Source organism: Pan paniscus, chromosome 15 (assembly GCF_029289425.2).
Source record: "Pan paniscus chromosome 15, NHGRI_mPanPan1-v2.0_pri, whole genome shotgun sequence".
Classification (NCBI taxonomy): domain Eukaryota; kingdom Metazoa; phylum Chordata; class Mammalia; order Primates; family Hominidae; genus Pan; species Pan paniscus.
The window spans coordinates 77,576,872-77,591,523 of NC_073264.2; the positions used below are offsets into that span (position 1 = coordinate 77,576,872).

Below are 14,652 nucleotides of genomic sequence, written 5' to 3' on the forward strand. Positions count from 1 at the left end.
CAAATGTAGACACAAACGTATGTAACAGAAGTCTCACCTCTATCCCTGTCCCCTCCCATTCCGACCTCCTAGAAGTCACCACTTTTTCTTTCTCAGTTTTCCTTCGGGTGTTTCCTTTTGCAAATACTAGAAAAGATTTGAACTATTTCAGATGTTAAAAGATGTCAAATATCTCCCCCTCCCTTCCTTGCACAAAATGAAGAAGGCTGTATCACCATTCAGCGCCTTGGAGTATACCTTTGGATTATCACAGCTATTTTCAGGGCTTTTTGAAAATGTTCAGGGAGGAAGAGAGTGATCAGGGGCTGAGTCCAGAACTCGAAGCAGCCTATCAGAGGTTTGGGAACAGGCCTCCCGGGTACATCCTCCCATGGCAGCACAAAACTTTCCAAGTCCAGTCTCCCTCCCACCACCCAAGGGCAGGGCCTGACTCCTACAAGATAGGCAAAGGCAGCTAACCCTGAACCTGAGTCCAAAGATCTTAGAGGGTCTAACCAACTACTGTGGGCATATTTTCTTGTCTCCTGGGAGTCAAAGCCTGTGGCATTTGTCCATTCTGTCTCTCCTTTTAGCTGCAAAGTTTTGTCGGGCAGCTTCTTTGCTGTGCCCAGTCGTGGGGGTAGGGGAAGGAACAGCTCAGTGACTGTGCACCCTGGGAACTCAGAGCTGGGATGGGCCATCCAGGGGCACCTGGGCATGTGCCTCATCAAAGGTGCCCTCACCACCCCGCTTGACAGCTCAGCCCTCAAGGCTCCCCTTCCACAAAGCCTCCCCAGACTCTTGTTTGGACCACCTTCCCCAGTGCGTGCTCTCAGAGCCCTGCATTTGCTGTAGCTCTTCTTATATTGCAACTTTGTGCTGATTTGTGCCCCTTGGCGTGTGTCTTCCCCTTCACTGTAAACCGTTGAAGGCAGGGAGCAGTTCTGGACTGAGCACACCATTCTGTCCCCGGTGCCTAGCACAGGCCTGGCACTTAGTAGGTGCTCTGTAAGTTTTTGCTGAATGTCTCAAAGGGCAGAAAAGCATTCTAGTAACATCCTAATGATTGTACCTGCAGGATCCACTGCACAGGGGACTTTTCCCCTGCGTTTCCAGAAGCCTAGTCCTTACCTCATCCTCTCTCTCCACCACCTTCCAATTCAGTTGTCTGCTAATTTCGCCCCTGCCCTCCTCCTCCATCTCCCCTCCAGTCTGTCTGCTTTTAGACTCCCTCCCTAGAGGTGTCCAACACTCCCCCCAACACACTCTCCGGTGCTGGCTGATTGGTATCTGTTAATTAATGTTGCCCACGGCCTCTCTCCTACTCAAAGACCTGATAAGGGAAATTGGATGTCCATTTCTATCTATCTTTTATTACCTCCCAGCTCCCCCGGCCACCACAGGCAGCCACACACCCTCTCCCATGCAGGGAATCTGGACAACCACACACACACACACACACACACACACACCCTGATCCCCTGTCACAGCCTCTCCCCTGAGAAGGTGCATCAATCAAAGCTCCCCCGTGTCAGTCGGTGTAATCACTCCTGCTCTTTTGTTGATCACCCATGGATTCCGTTAGCCAGTGGTGATCTGAGGCCCAAGTTGTATAGATCAGTCTTGGGAACTGTGATAATTCACTTGGAGAATGCTCACAGGGTAAGGGTGGTCTGCCTAGTCAGGGACCTTCAGCTCCAGGAGTGACCCCTAAGGTTCAAATGCCATGCCCTGTGTGGAAGCCAGGGAAGAAGCGGCATTTGGAGACAGGACAGCAGATGGATGGGGGAGCCACACAAGCCAAAGAGCTGGGTGGTCCAGAAGCTCAGGACCCCCCAGGCCTCCAGGCAAGTCCAGAGAGGAGAAGTGAGTGATGCCAATGGTGTGCCAACAACAACAACACTATTAATAGTAACAACAGCCACAGCCATCACCAGCACCCTAGCATGTTGAGTGCTGATGGCGCCGGGAGAGGTGCCCGGCACTTTACATGCATCTTCTCTTTTCGCCCCCACAGCACCCCACATCAGAAAGTGGCTTCCAGCCAAGGATGGGGTCTAAGTCAGCAAATGAAGTAGAAAGTCCTTCCTAGGCAAAATTACCCCTGAAAAAAATCCCTTCATGTCAGTTACCCATAGTGCATGGTGCAAACAACTTTGTGGATGCCCTTCTTTCTTTGAATAAATCCAGCATGTCCATGTTAGAACCAATCACTGAGTTTCTGTTTGAATCTCCAGTGAAGTTGCTGCCTTGTGTTTGGTGGTTAAGATGCTTGAAAATCAGCTGACTTATTTATTTACTTACTCTCTCTTACTCTCCTATAAATCAAGATGTTAATTGACTTTGCCTAATTTAAGTGCATGTATAATGCAATTCCAGTACATTATCATTGTTCTGCAGTGAGAACTTTCATCTCATCATTAGTAATAATAGCTCAGTAAATACTTTGTATGTTCTGGAATCATCGTCTCATTTAGACCTCACAGCAACTCTCTGAAGTAGACCCTACTATTATACTATTTCCTAGATGAGGAAGCTAAGGTTTGGAGAAGTTGCATGGTTTTCACAAGTTCAGCCTACAGCTAGTAAGTGGGAGTCAGGGTTCAACCCAGGCAATCCCCACAGCTCATTGGGCAAGACAGTGTCACAATTCTGGAGCCTTCTCCATGCCCAACTTTATTTTCACTGTGGAATCAGCCTCCTCAATAGCAGGCAGGGGGGAACTAGCATGATTCCAAGCTCCCAGAACAGGCCTGCTGGGTCATTGTTAAGCAAAGAGTGATGGCCCGGGAAGAGGGGCTCTGACCCTGGGAGAACAGGCTGTCCTGTGAGAAAGTGCCCCTGACCCCGGGGGCTCTTGATCTCTTAGCAGCCCCAGGCTGTGGTCACTGGGGCCTTCCCCTGTGGCTCTGAACAGCTGCGTCCTCATTCTTGGTCAGGCCCGTGGGTCTCTGCACAGCTGAGACTGCATCAAGGATCAGGTGTCATTTTCAAACACCAAAGCCTCCCCTGGTTTGAGCAGAGAGTGGGCCCTGGAAACTCCCCAGAGTGGCCGAGAGCACGTACTGCTGCCTCCTGGTTCCAGTATGTACTCAGTCACTCCTTTAACTACAAATGCATTGAATTAATCAAAAAGCCTCTACAGACGTTTGGAAAATACCATAGAGCTAACAATCATAATGATAACAACTGTCAACATTGACTGAGCTCTCGTTTTGTAAGTCTTTTCCGTGAATTCCAAGTCTGAGGCATTCCCCAAGGGGAGGACAGTGAGTCTTACACTACACAGGGAAAGCCTGGGGGCAGGATCCAGGGGTGCCAGGGACACCCCGCAACCAGCCACGCCCTGCAACCTCTGCCCCCAGCGAGCCCCAGGGAGGCCCCTGGTCCGCCCTCCTGACCTGCTGCTGCCCTCTGTGCCCCCTCTTCCTGCAGGCTTCTCAAACCTCTCCCTGGGGGACCAGATGAGCCTGCTGCAGAGTGCCTGGATGGAAATCCTCATCCTGGGCATCGTGTACCGCTCGCTGCCCTACGACGACAAGCTGGTGTACGCTGAGGACTACATCATGGATGAGGAGCACTCCCGCCTCGCGGGGCTGCTGGAGCTCTACCGGGCCATCCTGCAGCTGGTACGCAGGTACAAGAAGCTCAAGGTGGAGAAGGAGGAGTTTGTGACGCTCAAGGCCCTGGCCCTCGCCAACTCCGGTAAGGGCGGCGGCGGGGCCTGGAAGGGGAGCTTCTAGGGCTCTGCATGGGCCTAATGAGCCCATCCCTGGGGCCTGTGGGCAGGGCTGGCTGCCATGGATAGAGATGAAAGGAAAACACTGAAACTTTTTATTACTGAAGATTGTCCAAGGGGTGGCCTGCAGATAAAAAGCTGGTGATGAAGGCTGACACTGGCTGAGCATTTCCTAAGCCTCAGACATCCAGACTGGCACACTGGCTAAGGACATGGGTTCTGAGGCCACATTGCTAAGGAGCAAATCCCACGTCTACCAACTGGGCAAGTTGCTTTACTCTGTGCCTCAGTTTCTTCATCAGTAAAAGGAGGGCAGCCAAACAGTCCCTACTCTACAAGGCTATTGACAGGATTTCTTTATACATAATTATATTGCTTGCAACATGCTTGGCACATAAAAAGCACTCAATTATTTATTTATTTGTTTATTATAGACGGGATCTTGTTCTGTCGCCCAGGTAGGAGTGCTGTAGCTTGATCCTAGCTCACTGCAGTCTCAAACTTTTGGGCTCAAGCCATCCTCCCACCTCAGCCTCCTGAGTAGCAGGAACTACAGGCATGTGCCATTATTCCAGCTAATTCTTATTTCTATTTTTTATTGAGATAGGGTCTCACTATGTTGCCCAGGTTGGTCCCAAACTCCTGGGCTCAAGCAATCCTCTCACCTCAGCCTCCCAAAGTGTTGGCACTACAGGTATGAGCCACCACGCTCAGCGTCAACTTATTAAATTAGCTAGGAGTTTACTGAATTCTTACAAACAACCCAAGAGTAAAATTCTTATTGTTGCAACCCCATTTTACAGATGTGGAAACTGAGACCTGGAAAAGTAAAGAAAATCACCCAGGGTCACACAGTTAAAATGTGTCAGAGTTAAGAGTCAAACCAAGGTCCTCTGATTCCAAAATCAACCTGAACCTATACCCACTCCTTGAATCTTTCAGTCAAATTTCTTGAACACAGGAGGATAAAACCTTCCCAACTGAGTGGTTTAAGCTGGAGTTACAAAGGAGGACTCACTCCATTTCATTAGCATCCACCAACTTCTGGCTAAATTATCTGAGGAGAGAGGCAGGCGTTGGGTAATGCCAGTAAGTGAACTTGAATGTAACCAACATCCACACTTAGAGAGCTTCCACACTATTCAGGGAATGGTGCTGGGTGCCAGGGGGCTGCAGGAGAAGGATAAATACAGAGTACCCTCCCTAAAGAGAACACATGCCAGGAATCACACACGACTCTGCTGCAGAGCAGTGTGTGGCAGAGTTAACCGCCCAGGTCTGGGTCAGATAGACCCAAGTTCAAATTCTATCTCTGACACTTCCTAGCAGTATGACCTTGGGTAACTCAGTGTCCTTGTGTGTTCAGTGGGGATATTCTGAGCACCTCTTCCAAGCACTTTTTTTTTTTTTTTTTTTTGAGACAGAGTCTCGCTCTGTGGCCCGGGCTGGCGTGCAGCGATGCAATCTCGGCTCACTGTAACCTCTGCCTCCCGGGTTCAAGCGATTCTCGTGTCTCAGCCTTCCGAGTAGCTGGGACTACATGCGTGCACCACCACACCCAGCTAATTTTTGTATTTTTAGTAGAGACGGGGTTTCGCTATGTTGCCCAGGCTGGTCTCAAACTCCTGGCCTCAAGTGATCCACCCGCCTTGGCCTCCCAAAGTGAGGGGATTACAGGTGTGAGCCACCACGCCCAGCCCCAAGTGCTTTTGTGAGTATTAAAGATCGACTGACAATAAAGCACTCAGCCTGGTGCCTGGCCTAGAGGAAATGTTCAATAAATATTAATTATTATCATTATTATTAATGATAGAGGATACAAAGTGCTATTAGCATATGGAAAAGGGAGAACTGGCTCCCAGATGCAGACAGTACACACAGGGTAACCAACTGGTTTGCTCAATACTGTCCTGCTTTTACTGAAAGTCCCATATCCCAGGAAACTCGTCAGTCCCTGGCAAACTGGGACAGTTGGTTGCCCTAGCACATGGCTTCATGGCGCATGCAGGGGGTGCTGTTGATGACCCACTTGGATCCCTTTTACTGGGTTAGTGCATCCATCCCCCAGCTGCTAACAGTTCAGAGGTAACCCTTTGCAGGGCCTACCCTCCTCTGCCTTGCCCAGAGGGTTATGTGGCCCTTTCCTTGGCACCACCAGGCAATGGTGGACCCACATGGGTACAAAAGTTCGGATCAGAGCCCTGCATGGGATCAGGCTGAAGCCGAGGTCCCATCTTTGCCTTGCTTTCTCCTTCCCTGTGCTTCCTGCCTCCCCACTTCCTTTCTCCTGAACACATGCCCCCCGTAAATGTCTGTACCTAAACCCTTGCCTCAGGCTCTGCTCCCAGGGAACCTGATCTAACACAGAAAAGGATGCCACTTTTTTAGTTCAAATCTTTTATTAATAATAAATGAATGCAAAATAATATTAAAAATTTTACATACGTCCACAGAGAATATTTACACATTGAATTCCAAAATTGTAGTGCATTCTTTGTTAGAGAATCCCAATGCTGTTTTTTTAAAGTATAGTTTTAGATTTACAGAATAACTTTTTTTTGAGACAGAATTTTGCTCTTGTTGCCCAGGCTGGAGTGCAGTGGTGCAATCTCGGCCCACTGCAACCTCCGCCTCCTGGGTTCAAGTGATTCTCTTGCCTCAGCCTCCTTAGTAGCTGGGATTACAGGCGACTGCCACCACGCCCGGCTAATTTTTGTATTTTTAGTAGAGACATGGTTTCACCATGTTGGCCAGGCTGGTCTCAAACTCCTGACCTTAGGTGATCCACCTGACTTGGCCTCTCAAAGTGCTGAAACTACAGGCATGAGCCACCGCACCCAGCCAATTTTTCAGAATAATTGAGCAGATAGTACATAAAGTTCCAAACACCCACTCCATCCATGTCCTCCTTCCCTAGCAGTTTCCTCTATTATTAATATCTTGCATTAATGCAGTAATGTGTTACAAATAGTGACCTAATATTGACATATTATTAAGTAAAGTCCATAGTTTCCATCAAGGTTCACTCTTTGTGTTGTATTGTTCTTCTTTTTTTTTTTTTTTTTTTTTTTGCTTTTGCTTTTGTTGCCCAGGCTGGAGTGCAATGGCATGTTCTTGGCTCACTGCAACCTCTGTCTCCTGGGTTCAAGCGATTCTCCTGCCTCAGCCTCCCAAGTAGTATGCACCACCATGCCCGGCTAATTTTTATATTTTTAGTAGAGACATGGTTTCTCCGTGTTGGTCAGGCTGGTCTCAAACTCCCGACCTCAGGTGATCCACCCACCTCAGCCTCTCACAGTGCTGGGACTGCAGGCGTGAGTCACTGCACCCGGCCGACTGTGTTGTATTGTTCTATAGGTTTTGACAAATGCATAATGACATGTTTCTACAATGACATATACAAAATAGCATCAAGGCCCTGTGCTTCACCTACACAGAGGGGAGCATTTGAACCAGGCATTGCAGAGGGCTTCGAGGTTCCGTCGGGTGGAGGAGGAGCAAAAGCAGTTCAAGCAGAGGAAGCCAGGTGCACAAAGCCAGGTGCAGGAAGGCTGGCCAGGCCTTGGAGCTCAAGCCCTCTATTCTGGGCTCTCCTAACTTACACCAGACACAGAGCTCAATCTTGCCTGTGTTGGGAGAGGAGAGTAAAGAGGTAGTGTCTCCTCCACTCTTACTTGGTCCTCAGTACCAGACCACACCACACCAGCTTTCAGCTGCTCTTCCCTTGATCTCACATGGACCCGCACACATACACACATGCACATGTATACAAACACATGCACATACATACACACCCACACATACACACACATGTGAACACACATATGTGCTTGCACATACCCACATATGCAGCCACATCCATGTGTATATAGACATACACACACACCCCCACCTGAGGACCCATGGAGGTTTGTCAATATGAATCCATACTGAACTTCTGTTGGCATCAACAGAACTTCTGTTGGCATCAACAGAACTTCTGTTGGCATCAACAGAACTTCTGTTGGCATCAGACTTTGCCTGAGTGCACTTTGTCCCATGGTATGAGGATTCAGGTCTCCGGACTTCTTGCCCCAGCAACATGTAGAGAGCCATCCTGCAGCTGGTGCACAGGATAAGAAGCTGGAGGTGGAGGAGGAGTTTGTGATGTTCAGGGCCTTGGCTGACCCCCGAGAGGGAACACACGTTGCTTATTCCAGAGAGCCGCAGGCCTTGATGAGGGGAATGCTTCCTTCCCAGCACGGAGGGGTTGAGCATGAGGCCCTCTTGCTATCAAGCAGATACTCAGAAAGCAGGCTGGCTAGTCTTTTTTTTTTTTTTTTTTAAGTAATGGTTTTCCAGCCTAGGCAACAGAGTGAGACCCTTTCTCAGAAATAAATAAATAAATAAAATAAAGTAATGATTTAAAGGAGTGCTTGCCAAAGTACCTGTGATGAAGGACCCGTTTTTAAATGTTTCAAAATGTTCAATCCATTACGGACAGATCGTTTTGTAAAATACAACAAAAATAAATTATTAAAAAAATGAAATTAAAAACCAGATGTACAAAACATGAGCCAAATTTTTAAATTTTTATATATAACAGATATAAATATAAATCATCCTTCCAAAGTGCTATAAAGTTTCTAAATGCTTACTCTCAGTTTCTTATCACAGACCAGTAACCTCCAGAGGGCAGGCAGGAACCAGTCTGTGTACCATGCTTTGAGCAGGCCGGGTTTAAAGCGTGTACTTCAGGGTCAGTGAGACCTGGGTTCAAATCCTGCCTCTGCCACCTGCTGGCTGAGTGTCTGGCAACCTGACCTTTGTGAGTCTCAGTTTCCTCATCTGTGAAATAGGGAGAACAGCAGTTCATTGTGAAGAATGTGCAGTGACGCACATAAGGCTGTGGCCACCGTGCTTGGCACAGATCCCTCCTAGCTCATTGTGTTTCTGTTGGGCTCTGCGGGGCATAGTGGGTGGCCTGGGGAAGAGGAGCCAGTTGGATGTAGCTCCTGCTTCCAAGGGAGATAAGACATGAGCCTGGATGTGGCAGAAAGAGCCAGTGATTCCTGGCATGAGAGAGGATCATGTAAAGGGCTCAAGGAGGGAAGAGTAAATTGTTTTCAGCTGGGGAGGTAGAATCTGAGTGGGGTCTTAAAGCAAGAGATGGTTCGGTAGGATGGGAAGAGGGAGTGTAAACTTCTGTAGTGGGGCCATCAGCTCCAGGCAGGAAATGGGGAAAGAACAGGCCAGTTTCAGGGAGAGGCTAGAAAAGCAGGCTGGGGTCAGACCAGAAGCTCAAGGGCTGTGAAGGGATTGGATTGTGATGGGGTCAGTACAGGGAGGCAGGAAGGGTTGTGCGGGAGTGACCTGCCTCAGCCTTGAGGGAGAAAGATCACCCAGGCATCATAGAGAAAATGTGTTGGCTGGAGGAGGGATGGGTGCCAGGAGACCATTGAGGTGTCCTAGCAGCAGCCCCCAGGGCCGCCATGGGTGCCACTGCTGAGGCTCAGTGCACGGGATGACTCAGGTGTGGGTCCAGTGGCTCAGGGGGCTGACGCTGGGCAGAAGTGCCCAAGCACATCAGAGGCAGACTGTGACCCCACACCACGGCCCCCTGGGAGCCTGCTGGCTGCCGTTTACCCCACATCCCAGCCATCCCCAAAGCTCCCTGACAGCAGGAAAAATTCATAGCCATTGATTTTGTAATTAACAGTTTATCAATGCCATCGATACAGACCGGCTGATGGATTGCAAAGAAATTAATCTTGCAATGTTATTTTATTTCATTTTTGGTCGAAGGCAGCTGCCAATTTTGTCCTCCTTGGGGAGAGTCGGGGGAGGATGGAGAGGGCGGGGAGAGGGAGCTGGCAGGAGTCAGGAGCCCACATGGCAATGCCCAGCCATGTTAGGTACACACTCTGTAAGTGGCCGAGAGTGTAGGATTGGGGCCTTGCTTCATCTCCCACCTGATGACGAAGGAGTGCTCACTGCCTTGGTAGCAGGGAGCAGAAAAATGTGGAGGAGGCTTGGATGTGGGGCCAGTGAAGACCCAGCCCTGCAAGGACACTCACCCCCAGCCTGAGTCCCCACAGGAATAACACTACCTGACACTGACCAGGTGCTGACCAAGCTCTGGGTAATGTGCTGCTTCAGTCACCCTCACCACCACCCTGTGAGTCCTCACTCCTGTGTTTTATAGCCGGCTCAGACCCAGCTGTAACGTGGCCGTCAGCAGGTGCCTCCCTGCCGTGCTGGGATGTAGGTAAATTTTGTTTGAACCCCTAGGTCATGGCCTAAGTTCAAAACCTTTCCCAAGATTTTAGAGAACTCCCTATAGCTCCCTCCATCACCGTGCCTCATGCCGCCACCCTGACACAGAGCTCAGCCCCTATATCTGTGCCTATATTCTGTGTCCTATAACCAGAATTTTGTCAGGTTAGCGATTGCACTGAAGACTTGGGGAGCTGGTGCCTGGCAGCGGCAGCTGCAGTGGTTGTCATGGTGATAGTAGTGATGGGGCTAGGGGCGGTGGTAGGGGTGATACCGCTACCAGGGCACTGACTTGTGACAAGTTCTGTTATAAACCCTTGACCTGTTTAACTCCTTTAAGCCCTTGAGGTAGGCATGGCTATTATCCCATTTTACAAGTGAGGAAAATGAGGCTCAGAGAAGTTAATAACTTGCCCAAAATCACACAGCCTGCAAGTAAGGGACACAGGATTCCAACAGTCTGGCTCCAGGGTCTCTGCTGCCACCCCCTGGTGACCTTTTGAGAAATGTCCCCTGTAGACGCCAGTCTCTCCCTGGGTTTGAGTCCCAGCTCTGTCATTAGCTTCTGTGACCTCTCTGGGCCTCAGATTGGCTCTCTGTGAAGTGAGGGTTCTGAAGATACCCCTGCCTGCCTGCATGCTGCCTCCTGGACCCCAAGATGGCCCCCACGCCAGGCAGCACTCCCTGGCCAAGCCTGCTAATGCTCGTCCTTGTGCCTGCAGATTCCATGTACATCGAGGATCTGGAGGCTGTCCAGAAGCTGCAGGACCTGCTGCACGAGGCACTGCAGGACTACGAGCTGAGCCAGCGCCATGAGGAGCCCCGGAGGACGGGCAAGCTGCTGCTGACACTGCCACTGCTGCGGCAGACGGCCGCCAAGGCCGTGCAGCACTTCTATAGCGTCAAACTGCAGGGCAAAGTGCCCATGCACAAACTCTTCCTGGAGATGCTGGAGGCCAAGGTGTGATGGCCCCGCACACGGACCAATGCCCACCTACAGACGGACAAACGGACAGACCGAGGTGGAGACCTCCACAGCCACCAGCCTCCACCTTCAACCCCTGTATCATGGCTCTGAGCTGTCCCAGAGGCGGGGGTTTCTCACCTCCTGGCTGTGTGCAGACTCCCGGGTGCAGTGGGGCGGGGGACGGGGATGGGGGGGCAGGGGTGTGGGGCTCGACTGTAACTGGCTTTTTCTTTGGTATGTCTTTCCTTCTCCATGGACGGTGCGGAGGCCTGGGCCAGGGCTGACTCCCTTCAGGAGTGGAGACCACTGGAGCAAGTGCCCTCTCCCCTCCACCGAGCCACCAAGAGGCAGCATGTGCATTTCCTAACTCCCTTGCCCCCTCCCCCATCTGTGGCCTGGGTGGGCACCGCTCAGGCTGGATACCACCTGGAGGTTTTCCTTCCGCAGAGGGCAGGTACGCAAGGGACTACAGTATCTTTCTTCCAGAGGCCCTACCTGCTCTGAGATCCTCTGGGGCCCGTCAAGAGGCCCCATACCTTCCACAGTTTCCACTCAGCTTTCAGCCAGGGGGGACCCACAGGAGAGCAGCGGCTAGAGCTCAAGTGCTTCCTGGGCACCCCACCCCTCGGGGCCTACCCCCCTGCCTGTCACCCACCGCGCCGGTGTCCACCTGTCCTCCTCCTCTTCTCCTCCCCCGGGGAGTCCCCCGCTACTTCCTGACCCTACCTCAGAGCTCACTCACCCAGTGGGTTCAGCCAGCCACAGCGACTCCAGGGGCTGTAGACAGGAACACGCTGGCACAGAGAAGAGCGGGGACCACACCATCCTCCCCAGAACCCTCTCCCTCTTCCTGCCTTCCCCCTCTCCCTGAAGGGCAGGTCCAGGCCAGGTGAGCCTGTGAGAAGCTCAGGAGCCTGGCTCCATCCAAGAGCACCCCGGGGGGAGGATCAGGACAGGATGGACGGAGGCCCAGACTCATCTTTGCCAAGCACAGAAAGGCCGAGCAGCTGAGATAAGTAGGCAGGGGAGCCCCAAAGGGAGGGAGCTCAGCGGGGTGGCCTGCCTCATCCTTCCTGGCTTCCCTTCCCTGCACTCAGCATCATGCCGCAGGGCTAGCGTACCAGTGCCACAGGAGGGGTGCCCTCCTACCACACTTGGGCGACCAGAGGTTTGGTGTAGCTCCCCTGGGCACCGCGAGCACGCCAGCTCTCTGGCAGGACCCCTGCAATCCCCCTGGCTGTGCCAGGTAACCAACCGTCTTGGTTTGTCCAGGACGTTTCTTTATCCCAGGAAACTCCTCTACCCCAGGCACACGGGGACAGTGGGTCACATCCATTTCTGTGGATGGCCGTGAAAGTTTTCACTAACTCAAGGGGCAGCACAAACACCCATTTGTGCTCACAGGTTGGCCAAGAGCAGCTTAGAGGATCTCCCAAGGATGAAAGAGTGTCAAGCCATGATGGAAAATGCCCCTTCCAATCAGCTGCCTTCACAAGCAGGGATCAGAGCAACCCCCCGGGGATCCCCAATCCACGCCCTTCTAGTCCTACCCCCCTCAATGAGAGAGGCAGGCAGATCTCACCCAGCACTAGGACACCAGGAGGCCAGGTAACTTTCTGCAGCCTTTCCATAGAAGCCCTGGTCCCACATCCCTAGCTCTACCCCAGGAACCTCCCGGCCTGGGCTTCTGGGCTGAGGTCATCCCAGACAGGAGGGAGGGCTGGCTGAAATCCACAAACTGCAGAGCAGCTCTCTGATGGTGTCCCACACAGAAAATGTTAAGGATTCCAAGAGCCCTCCCAGACCAGTGATATGTCCCTCCGGCTCCCCTTGCCTGTGGGGAATCGGGTCTGAGTCACTTGATGAGTAGGCACTGGAGCCGTTACCCAGGATGCTGCGGCCCTAGCCCTCCATGCAGCCCATCTTCCCTCATTTGGGTGTAGGCACACATTTGGGGCAAAGGCCCCTTCTTGGCATCAAGGAACACCAGCTACAAACCAAGTCTAGCACAGTGTTTAGAGGCTCTGCCCTGAGGTTCTGCTCCGGGGAAACCTTCACAGTAGAGACCTTGGGGTGTGCGCTTTGGGACTCCCTCAGTCTCTCACTGTGCTGTGTCCTTGCAGCGGGGCCGAGGTAGCACCCTGCTCTGTCACTTCCTGCTCAAGCTGGAGGACCCAGGTGGCAGGGCATCATGCCCAGCTGGCATCTGCTGTCCGTCTTTTCTAGGGAAAGCATTTCTGGCTCACCATGTAACATCTGGCTTGGAGCAAGTGGGTGTTCTGCACACCAGGCAGCTGCACCTCACTGGATCTAGTGTTGCTGCGAGTGACCTCACTTCAGAGCCCCTCTAGCAGAGTGGGGCGGAAGTCCTGATGGTTGGTGTCCATGAGGTGGAAGCTGCTTTTATACTTAAAACTCAGATCACAACAGGAAATGTGTCAGTAACAATGGAACTCCATCCAATGGGAAAGTTCCTGGTACTGAAGGGGTCCATTGGACACTCAGAAAAGAAGTTCAGGGGCCAACTTCTTAGCTGGAATCCTGGCCAGATGAGGACCCTCTCCGGGGAAGGGAGAGGACTGACTTAGTGGAAGGTGGTGAAGTGAGGAGAGTTTAGGGGAACCTTCCCCCAGTGGAACAGATCTCAAGTTTACCCTAAACCTGCCATTTCTGGAAAATCTGTAAAGAGGAAACAGCCTATCTCAGCTGTACTCTCATGATACAGGTCATTTGAAATGAACCAAGAAATAAAACATAAAAATCCAACCATGGAGAAGGTGGTATGGCTGGGTTTTGTTTGGTCCCCTTGTCCTCATACGTTCTAAAGTTTCCAGACTGGCTTTGTCACTTTGTGAACTCGTCATGTGTGAAAACCAATCTTTGCATATAGGGAACTTCCTCGGGCCACACTTTAAGAACCAAGTAAGAGGCTCTCAAGACTCCAGCAGAGTTGGGAGGCCATGGCAGCGCCTTAGAGGAGCTGGAACCTGCACCCACCTGTGTTGGTGGGGAGGGCCTCCTTTCCCCATAGACTCTGCCCTCCCTCTGTGCAGATGGAAGTGGCAGGGGAGGGTGACCAGCTTGTGACAAGAAGACTGAAGGGTCCAGAGTCCATGCTCACGGAACAGCACCAAAGAAAAGCACTATGTGGAAAGATTGTTTTATTTTCTAATAATGATAATATGGCTGGAATGGCTTCTTAAGATGTATATATTTTTTAAAATGGCAGTTCCCCATTGCAGCATCACCTACTTGTACGTCTTTCTGCCTCTGTATATGTTCTCCCAGAAACCCCCATGTAAATCAAATGCCCTAGGATGCTTCCATCCTGGTCCCATGTATCTGGAATCTAATAAATAAGGAAAGGAACTATTGAGTTTCTTCACACATTGTCTTTCTGGGCTGACTGTCCCCCGGACAGCACTGCCCTTGGGTTTCAGGCTGAGGCTAGGAGAGGCCGTTGGGAGAGGCAACCCAGCCTTAGTGTTCCCTGGGAAGTCCCATGGTGTCATTTTAAAACATGTTCATCAGCAAAGCTCAGGAATGCAACTGGAGAAGTATGCTGCAGGTCTGAGAAGCTCCCTGTTGCTTTTATGCTTTTAATATTAATGGTAAGGTAATCGATTACTTTCATTAATGCCAGAGAAATGAGATATCAGATATATGTGAATGAAAACCAATTCATTGCCTTAGGATTTTGAATTGCATCTGT

General features: G+C 51.1%; 1 protein-coding gene across 2 annotated transcripts in view; it reads left to right on the forward strand.

Moving 5' to 3' along the window:
• The window catches only part of ESRRB (estrogen related receptor beta), a 191,979-nt gene extending 177,670 nt beyond the window's left edge, over nucleotides 1-14,309 (forward strand). For both annotated transcript variants that reach the window (XM_034937890.3, XM_055097309.2), the window contains exons 6-7: nucleotides 3,415-3,684; nucleotides 10,696-14,309. In XM_034937890.3, the coding sequence (XP_034793781.1) occupies nucleotides 3,415-3,684; nucleotides 10,696-10,940 (515 nt within the window). In that variant the 3' untranslated portion in view covers nucleotides 10,941-14,309. The remainder of the gene's footprint in view (nucleotides 1-3,414; nucleotides 3,685-10,695) is intronic.
• The last annotated feature ends 343 nt before the right edge of the window (nucleotides 14,310-14,652 follow it).